Raw genomic sequence first — 10,551 nt, forward strand, 5'->3', positions numbered from 1 at the left:
GTGGAGCCATAAGTTGGAGGAGTGTTAAGCAATCTTGTATTGCGGACTCCACCATGGAAGCCGAGTACGTTGCTGCTTGTGAAGCAGCAAAGGAGGCTGTTTGGCTCAAGAAATTCCTTTCTGATCTTGGTGTTGTATGAATGGAGCAACTTCCCATCACATTGTTTTACGACAATAGTGGAGCGGTTGCACAATCCAAAGATCCAAGGAATCACAAAAAAGGAAAGCACATTGAGAGGAAGTACCACATCATTCGAGACATTGTTGCTCGTGGAGATGTTGTGGTAGCAAAGATTGAAAGTGCAAATAATCTAACAGATCCTTTTACCAAAGCCTTACCTCAAAGGACTTTCGAGTCACATTTGGAGGGAATGGGAGTTAGATTAGTGCACAATAGTCTTTAGGGCAAGTGGAAGATTGTTAGGATTAGTGCCCTTAAATCCTATTGTGTGATGTTATGTATGATATTATGTATAACATTATGTACGACATTATGTACGACATGATGTATGACTTAATATTGTGGTTGATAAAGTTATTTTATTATTATCTAAAATAATGGTAACATGAATATGGGACATTATCATATAGTCCATGAGATGCATTGTATGTGATTTATGTGAAAAGTCACAGAAGATGTAAATCACAAGTTCTTTGTAAACTCAGAATTTATAGTTCGTAATCGGTGATGAAATTGGGCATTTCATCTGCAAAGACTATAACGTGTCAACTAAGATGATTTGTCTTGATCATGGAAGTGGAAACTTCTAGTTGATATGTTGATATGTTTTAAGAGTTAAAATATATTGAACAGATCGCCGTGAGATTTATTATTTTCCTAACCACTGTCAAATGAATAATAAATCTCACAACTTCTATTTGCATGAACTCTTAATCCTGAGAGAATAATGGACCTGATCATGAAGTGTAGGTTGCTTTGATATATCAGGAGTGAGACCTGAAGTGACGGTCAAAACCTCAGTATGTTGGGCAGCCACATTTAGTGTTGATGGAACATATATTCTCAAGATGGAATTCATAGTCTCTTGATGGAGATATAAAATATTCCCTTGAGATAAGTTTAATGATTTCAGTTATTCAGAGAGTTAGGCCTAACCACTTTAGTAAGAAATTACTAAAGTATATATTTATGAAATTGGGTTTCATAAATATATAATGAATATCTTTAAAGAATTAAACCAGGTACTCAAGGATAAGATGTAGTAATTTACAAAGTGGCGGTCTACATTTATGACTTTGTGTTGCTACGAATATTTTATGAAGGGGTTACGTGTTTAATAAAGTCTTGGGATATAATTTATTAATAAGGCCTAGAGTGCAATTATATTTATATAGTGCTATTAAATATAATTAATGGTAACTTTGGACTTGTCAAGAGTTGACGGAATAGCCCAAGGCCCATTGGAGCTAGTGTCTTATTGGTCCCTTTTGGTCCCACTCCAAGCCACACACTAAAGCCCAATTGGAAAGGCCCAATAGGCCAGCCCAATTAGATAATCAGTTAGTTATAAAGGAAGAAACATACAAAATTTTTTGTAGAAGAGATTAGAAAAGAAAAAGAAACGGTGTATGAGAGAGTGTGAGACACACTTTCATTCTCCCTTTGAAAAACTGATTGAGAGACCACACATCTTGGGCGTAAAGTGGAATTGGAGTGAAGATTAAAAGTGTTCCCAAGTGCTTCTAATCTTTATTTGGATTTCTCCACACCAAGGTACGCTATCTTGTTCTTAAATTCTAAAATTTACATTGTGCACGTTATCAATCATGAATGAAATAGACCTTAGTTCGTTGCTTCCGCTGTGGGTTTTGCATGAGATGCAAAACCATAATTTTTTCTTCAAGTATTTGGGTGTTAGAAATGTTCTTTTTATCTTAGTTCTATTAATGGTATCAAAATCCGAACCGGACCGTATGGTCCGACCCAGTTAATGAAGAATCACCTCTTGAAACAGTTTTTTAAACCCAACACCCCAGCACTTGAAAATTTCTATGGAGGTTTATCCACATGAGCTAGTAAATTGAACCACATGTCATTATTTCAGGACATAAATTGACTTCCAACGACAATTATAGAAAAAGATGAAATATTCTAACTCCTATAGCCGTTGTGGAAGTTAACCTTGAACCCTTTGACCTCCTCATTTGTAGGGGATGTTATGAGATAAGTAAACCGCTCCAAGACCACACTATATAAACACTCATTCACATAAAGTGAAGGTACGTTTTTACAATTCTTGAAAAGTTGGAACTCTAAAATTTTGGAGGGAAAACTAACTTTGGTATCAGAGAGCTCTTGGCCGGTCCATCCCGGTCATCTTTGATCACGTGTTCTTCTTTTCAGGCCTTCCAAACAAGCCTTTTGAAGCCTGAAGCATACAGCCTACTGATTTTCCTTGCATCATCAGTTGGCGTCGTCTATAGGAACTTAGAATTTGTTGTGTTTTGTAATTTACCTTTCCTCGACAAAAGGCTGTTTGGTTCGGACAAGATTAAGGGCCACTAGCCCAGGCCACCAAGAGAGTTGGGATGCTTCTAGTAATCCCCACCGTGATTGTCAGTCAGCACCTATTATGCAATCGCCTTCCGTCCAATACATAAAATCCATGGCAGCTGCCATGGCGGAATTAACCCATCAAAACCAAGAGTTGACTAAAGAGATTGGTCTAAGGAGGCAACACCATGAAAGACACACGGGAGGACAAGCCCGGAGTTAAGAAGATAGAGGAGAAAATGATGAGCCCGAGAACCAGTTGAGAGGAACCATTTCACGGAGGGTGTCGCATTTGGAAAAGGAAATGGACCAAATGAGGAAGGCTATGGACGAGATGAGGGAGAATATGAGAAGAGCGAATCTCATAGATGATTTAGTTCATCGGACAGACTCCCCTTTCATTGCTTCCATCAATAGTCACCCATTGTCTCCAAAGTTCAAGATGCCTTCCTTGGATTCATATGATGGAATGCGCGACCTGTGTGATCATATGGCCACCTTCAAGACTACCATGCACCTTTAGGGGGTTCCGAACGAGATTATATGTAGGGCTTTCCCTACCACCCTCAAGGGGCCAGCGCGAGTGTGGTTCAGCAAGATACCTCCAAATACTATGGGCTCGTTAGAAGAATTGACTAAGTTGTTCATCAACAATTTTATCGGAGGACAACGGTACAAGTGTTCCTTGTCCAACCTGTTAACCAAAGAGCAAGGGAAAAATGAAAGCATGCAGTCCTTCATTACCCGGGTCAATAGAGAAGCCCTGATGTTGGACGAGATGGACCACAAGTTGTTACTGGCCGCCTTTCATAATGGAGTTAACTCCAATTTATTCATTCATAAGCTTTATGAGCAAGAGCCACAAACCATGGCTGAACTCGTCTATTCAACCCAAAACTTCATGAATGCGAAGTATGCAATCATAACCAAGAATAGGAAGAAAGCAGAGCACTTGGAAGCAGATCTCTCGCGCCATCTTAAGCAGGGTCCTTATCCAAAGAAGGACCAGGTAGGGGAGAAGAAGGACAGAGATAACAAAAAGGCAAGTTCTTCAGGAAGGAGTCAGCTGTACACGCCCTTGAATATGCCACTTGAACAAGTGCTTATGCAAATCAAGGATGACCTATCCTTGAAGTGGCCAGAGAAAATGAAAGGAGATCCCAACAAGCACAATAGGAGCAAGTATTTTCGATTCCATAGAGACCATGGGCATGATACGAACGGGTGTTTTGATTTGAAGCAACAGGTAGAGAATCTCATCAAACAAGGAAAATTGAGAAATTTTCTTGGACGAGATAACAAGGATGAGAAGTTGAAAGTGAAGGTAGAAGAGTCGTCACGACCCCCACTTGGAGAAATAAGAGTTATTATAGGAGGAACTTCGACGGGACAATCTTCCAATTCAAGAAAGACTTACATAAAGACGATCCAAAATGTCCAGCTGTCTGGACGATCTCCAAGGACTAGAGGAATGGACGAGCAAGCTATTACATTTACGGACAAGGATGCCAAAACAGTCCACCACCCATATGACGATGCGATTGTCACCACCTTGCTTATCACTGACTATACGACTAGAAGGGTGTTGGTAGACAATAGGAGTTCAGCGGACATCTTGTATTACCACGCCTTCTAACAAATGAAGCTTGGATAAGATCAGCTTCGTCCAATAAACTCACCCTTGGTAGGATTTAGAGGAATGAAGGTGCAACCTGTGGGCACTGCTACGTTACCTGTGGTGGTAGGAGCATATCCATAACAAATGATCAAAGAAGTAAACTTCCTTGTTGTTAACTGTTCGTCGTCGTACAACACTATCATTGGAAGACCTACTTTGAATAGTTGGAAGGCGATGACATCTACCTACCATTTTTCTGTTAAGTTCCCAATTGAGTATAGGGTAGGTCAAGTACAAGGAAACCAATTGGCCGCCAGAGAATGCTATCTAGCCATGTTGGCCATGGACGAGCACGTGCAGACAATGAGCATAGATGAGAGAAGGGTTACTACGGAGCCTATGGAAGTGCTGAAAGACATTCCTCTGGATGAGAATAACCCCAAAAAGTTTACGAGGATTAGAGCAAGCATGGAAAAGAAGACAAAGCAAGACCTTGTCCAATTTTTAAAGAAGAGTATTGATGTGTTTGCCTGGAGTAATGATGATATGCCAAGTATTGACCCAAGCGTCATTACCCATCATTTGAACGTATATCCTTCTTCCAAGCCCATACGTTATAAGAAAAGAGTTTTTGCCCCTGAGCGAGATAATGCAATCAAAGAAGAAGTCCAGAAGTTGACCACGACGAAGTTTATATAGGAAGTTTACTAGCTCGATTGGTTGGCTAATGTAGTAATGGTCAAGAAGGCTAATGGAAATGGAGAATGTGCGTGGACTTCACCGATTTGAACAAGGCCTACCCCAAGGATAGCTATCCATTACCACGCATTGACCAACTGGTGGATTCGACTATGGGTCATAAATTGCTAAGTTTCATGGACGCCTTCTCAGGTTACAATTAGATAAAGATGGACAAGATGGATTAAGAGAAAACATCCTTCATCACCAGCCAAGGCGGGGGTAACCTATCAAAGGCTGGTTAACCATATGCTTCGTCCACAGATTGGATGAAATGTGGAAGTTTATGTAGATGATATGCTGGTAAAGAGTTTGGACTAGGAAAAGCATCTAGACGACCTTAAAGAGACATTTGATACGCTTAGGTGATATAACATGAAGTTGAATCCAAGTAAATGTGCCTTTGGAGTTTCATCAAGTAAGTTTCTTAGGTTCATGGTTTCACACAAGGGCATTGAAGTGAATCCTGATAAAATCCAAGCAATACTGAACATGGAGCCATCAAGGAATATCAAAGAAGTCCAATCTCTCACCAAACGAGTTACCGCCCTTAACAGGTTTGTCTCAAAAGCTACTGACAAGTGTTTACCATTCTTTAAAGTTCTAAAGAAGGCATTTGAGTGGACGGACGAGTGCCAGAAGGCCTTCCAAGACCTCAAGACCTACCTCACTATTCCTCCCCTACTAAGCCCGTCCGTACCAAGTGAAGAATTATATTTATATTTAGCGGTGTCCCCACATGTAGTGAGCTTGGTGTTGATTAGAGAAGAAGGGAGGATACAGAAACCGGTTTACTATACGAGCCGGGTGCTAAAAGGAGTGGAAGGATGATATCCAATTATGGAAAAGCTAGCCTTTGCTTTGTTCACGGCTTCTAGGAAGTTGAGGCATTACTTTCAGACTCATGTCATCAACGTCCTGACAAGATCACCCACTAAAGAAGGCAGTGAACAAGATGGAAGCCGCAGGATGAATAATCCAATGGGCCATAAAGCTTAGTGAATTTGGTGTCAGGTACCAACCAAGAAGCGTGATAAAAGCAAAAACATTGGCAGATTTCATTGTGGAGTTCACTCCTAGTCAGGACGAGCTAGACAAAGAGGAAGGGACTCAAAGGTGGGTCATCAATGTAGATGGCTTATCCACATTATTTGCAGGGGGGATTGGAGATATACTCAAGTCCCCAAAAGGAGATAAGTTGAAATACGCAGCCCGTTTACAATACCAAACTACAAACAATGAAGCTCAATACGAACCTCTTCTCAAAGGATTAGAATTGGCTAAGTCCTTGAGGGCAGAGTCAGTAGTCGTTCAAGGAGATTCTCAATTGATCATCAATCAAGTGAACGGAATGTGTGAAGCCAAGGAAGACCGAATGAAGAAGTACCTTAACAAAGTGAAGCAACTCATCAAAAGATTCAAAGAAGCCATTTTTGTTCAACTCCCAAGAGAGGAGAACATGAAAGCGGATGTTTTGGCAAAAGCAGCTTCAACGGGGGGGGGGGGGCAATGGACGACCACGACCAAGTCCAATATATGCCAAGCATAGATCTTCCAAAAGTACAACAAATTGAAGGAGAAAGAAATTGGATGACTCTAATAATAGTTTATCTCAAAGATGGAAGGCTTCTGGAAGACAAGGACGAGGCGAGGAAGTTGAGGACCAGAGCTGCTAAGTACGTCCTCATAGACGAGGGACTGTATAAACGAGGCTTCTCTCAACCTTACTTAAGATGCTTAGCTCCGGACGAGTAGAATTATGTGTTGAGGGAAGTTCATGAAGGAGCATGCGGAAATCACTCGGTAGCAAGGGCACTAGTCCATAAGGTCGTCCGTGCAGGCCACTATTGACCAACTATTTAAGCAGATGCTAAGGCTTATGTCAAAGTGTGTGACCAGTGCCAGCGCTTCAGTAATGTCCCTAGACAAACATCAAAGTATTTGACCCCGATAATGGCCCCATGGCCTTTTGCGCAATGGGGACTAGACATTTTAGGTCGCTTCCCGCTTGGAACCAGGCAAATGAAGTTTTTGGTAGTAGGGATCGATTACTTCACTAAGTGGGTGGAAGCCAAGCCTTTGGTAAAAATCACCCAGCAAAATGTCAAGAACTTCGTGTGAAAGAACATTGTATGCAGGTTTGGGACACCCAAGGTAATAATATTTGACAATGGACGACAATTTGATAACACACCTTTCAAGGAATTTGGTAAGCAACTTGGAATAAAAAATCATTATTCCTCACCCTCCCACCCACAAGCAAACGGCCAAGCAGAAGTTGCAAACCGATCCTTGCTAAAAATCATCAAGATTCAGCTTGAGGGGGCAAAAGGAGTATGACCAGATGAACTTCCAGGTGTTCTATGGGCTTATAGAATGACCGTGAGGACCCCTACAAGGGAAACCTCTTTTAAGTTAGCCTATGGAAGCGAAGCAGTCATACCTGCAGAAGTACACATGGCCAACCACAGGGTAATGTAGTATTAGCACGAGGAGAATGAAGAACAACTTTGCCTTAACCTCGATCTCATTGATGAGGTAAGGATGGATGCAGAGCAAAGGACAGTAAGATACAAAAATCTTATGGCTAGGCAATATGATGTGATGGTGAAACCTAGGCCTTTCAACATTGGGGACCTCGTCCTTAAAAGGGTATCTTTGGCAACCAAGAACCCAACCCATGGGAAACTAAGACCTAATTGGGAAGGACCCTATAAGGTCATTAATTGCAAAAGGCAGGGGTCATACTACTTGGAAGCCTTAGATGGATGGAAGCTAGAGCACCCTTGGAATGTCGAGCATTTGAGAAGGTACTATCAATAAAGGGTCAGCTTGGACGAGCGGCACCATGGACAAAGTTGAAGTGTTTCCCTCTCCTTTATCCATGTTTACTACTCTATGTTTATAACTACTACTGTGTGTTTTAAGTATTTTAATCCCCTAAAAGTGCATTAGGCAACTTATGCACTGTTTAAAGACAAGTTTGTGGTGGACAAAGTTACATACTTTATTTGTTTGTATAAGTATTTTTATTTCTCTAAGGCACTAGCTTCTAAGCGTTTGCCATGCTTGTGGACAATTTTTTATATTATGTATACGCAGTTTGGATCTCCAATGTATGTGATACATAAGTCTAACTCCCATAATTTCTTCCACAAAAGAGCTAAGGCCCAAGACGAGAAAAATCCCTGGACGCAGGGGTGTAACGTCTACAAGCTTTCCTTAAAATGAGGATAAAGTAGAGAAAAATAAGTTTAAGGCATACTCGTCTAATCAATGGATGAGAAAATTCATACTCGTCCAAGGGACGGGATAAAACCTTAAGCATAAGCATCCAAGAAATGGACGAGGAAATGCATGAGTGCAAAAATATTTGGAATCCATGGATAATTATAACCAACTAAAACAGTCCAATCTATGGACGAGTGAATGCTAAAAGTGTTGTACCCAAAGACGAAAGTAAAATGTCCAACCTATGGACAAGAAACAGAACTAGCTAGGTCAAGTTTATGGACAAATAAAATTGGTAAAAGCAACACCATTCATAAGACAAGTTATACTTGTAAAATTCAAAGAATGACAAAAATGTTGAATGTGAAGGAATTCCTGAACAAGGACGAGTAGAACACCACGAGTGGACAAACCACACTAAAAAAACCAATATAAAGTGGGTGATGTAAATAAAGAAAAAGTTCGTCTATACAATAACATGTTCAATAGTAAATAAAGCAATGAAAGTAAGCATTCATTTATAAAAGTTTAAAGAAGGGTAGACGACCACCGTCCAAAAACCCTTATAAGTTAAAGCTTAAAAGGCAATTGTTTGAAAGCTCGTCACAAAGATTGTAGACGAGGAAAATGTACTTAGATAGATTTAAATGGTCCAAAGCAAGCGGACCTCATACATATATAAAAATAAATAATAAATAAAAAGAAGAACGAAAACTAAGACGCCATAATTTGATACTTTCATTAAGGGGGGTCATCTCCAACATGAGGCTCGTCTTGAGCTGGCTGAGTGGTAGCATCATCTTCAACATTAACATCCTCAGAGCTCGTCTGAAGTAGAGAGCTTGCAGCACCAAGGTTGAGCTTGATGGAGCTAAAGTCGACTTTAGGGAAGTTTTCCATAGCGTCCATATGAAAGTCTTCAAAGCCAGCTGCGTAGGTCGTGTCCAACAGATCAGTGAACTATTTGGAAGCTCTAAACTCCGCTACAACATCTTCTTTGACCTTGTCAAGAAGAGCACTCAACTCGTCGTTCCTTTTTTGAAGGTAGTTAAGACGATTGTCCTTCTCAACAATGTCAGCTCTGAGCTCTTCGATGAGGTTCTACAGTTCCTTAGTCTCGTCTTTAGCCTTGGCTGCCATTACAGCCCAACCCTTGCAATCATCTTTGACCTCCTAGACCCTCATCTCAAGCAAGATCCTCGTCCTATCTAACTCTGTGGCCTGCCTGGATGCGGAAATGAACTTTGACATTGCCTGCATGAATGATTAAAAATTCTATTAAAATATGTATATACATATACATAAGCAAATTGAGGGACAATTTTGGAATATGAAAAGTGTCACTAAGGGATAAACTAGGAGTAGAGATTGTTCCTTTATGACTAACAGGCATAGGAGTTTCATCAGCAGTGTAAATAGAGATAAGATGTGCTAAGGGTGCCTTATCAGAGAATTGTGATTCATTAGGTGTCATACGGTTACAACATGCAGTATCAAAAAACCAAGAATGGTTACCTGAAGTGACAGAAAGAGCAGTGGAAGTTCAGGATAAAACCTGTTGAACTACTTCCTCAATATCAACTGGAGTAAGTGAGGAAGCCAAAGATGAACTACTCTTGCATAAATTTATGCAGTTTGCGGCAAACAGAGATGTCATGACTCTTGGCATGGCAAAACTCACAACAGGTACCTTTCGATGACTAAGAGGAGGGACGCTTAGAGGTTAAGCATGGAGGGGCAGTGATTGCAACAATGGAAGGTTATGGGGGAAGAAAGGGTATGGCCAATACATGGTTAGAGGATGACATGTGATAAGTAGGCTGACGATTCTCCTTGGAGGTGAGCTCCTTGACTACAGCATCAAAAGTGTTAGGATATATGTGAATCATGTTAGGAACATATGTCATTTAGAATTGGCTAATCCTTTGACAAAACGCACTTTACTTGTAATTGGGTAGATCTAGGATGTGTTTAATACTTCAAGGAACAAGAGTTCAAGTCCAAGTGTTAAATCCATGCAAATTTTTCCAAGAAACAAGTAAAAAAGTGTTGGATTTTAAATCTCGACAGATAGCTCTACAAATAGCATCTATCGAGGTTTAAAAGGCATGTTTAGCCCGATGCTCGACAGATAGCCTATCTATCGAGATTTACAAAAATCATTTTTTCAGATCTGATTTCACACCAATCCGTGCATACATACTTAGGCATTCTTTTCTCACAACCCTTGATAGGCCAAAAACATATTGACCCCTCATGATGGATTAAGTTGATTAATTAGCCAAGTTTAATTAATTAATCAATTCAACATGCAAACTCATGGTAGCACAAAAAAATCACCAATAAACTAAAATGCAACAGAAAATAAATTGACACGGTGATTTATTTATGAATGGAGAAAACCTCTAAGGCAAAAACCCCACCAGGTAATTTAAGGTCACCACTCCCA

The 10,551-nt window shown here is 40.4% G+C and overlaps 1 protein-coding gene across 1 annotated transcript; it reads left to right on the forward strand.

The window, feature by feature from the left end:
* The first annotated feature begins 3,128 nt into the window (after positions 1–3,128).
* LOC142616102 (uncharacterized) lies at positions 3,129–4,151 on the forward strand. The gene is made up of 2 exons (XM_075788988.1): positions 3,129–3,614; positions 3,762–4,151. Exons 1-2 carry the CDS (start codon positions 3,129–3,131, stop codon positions 4,149–4,151), a joined length of 876 nt encoding a protein of 291 aa, XP_075645103.1.
* Positions 4,152–10,551: the final 6,400 nt, after the last annotated feature.

The sequence above is a fragment of the Castanea sativa genome, chromosome 11 (assembly GCF_040712315.1).
Source record: "Castanea sativa cultivar Marrone di Chiusa Pesio chromosome 11, ASM4071231v1".
In the NCBI taxonomy this organism is placed as follows: Eukaryota; Viridiplantae; Streptophyta; class Magnoliopsida; order Fagales; family Fagaceae; genus Castanea; species Castanea sativa.

Coding starts and splice junctions, on each gene's coding strand:
- LOC142616102 (XM_075788988.1), top strand. CDS start 3,129: ATGGGCTCGTTAGAAGAATTGACTAAGTTGTTCATCAACAATTTTATC. Junction 3,615..3,761: donor TGAATATGCCACTTGAACAA/GTGCTTATGCAA, acceptor TTGAAGCAACAG/GTAGAGAATCTCATCAAACA.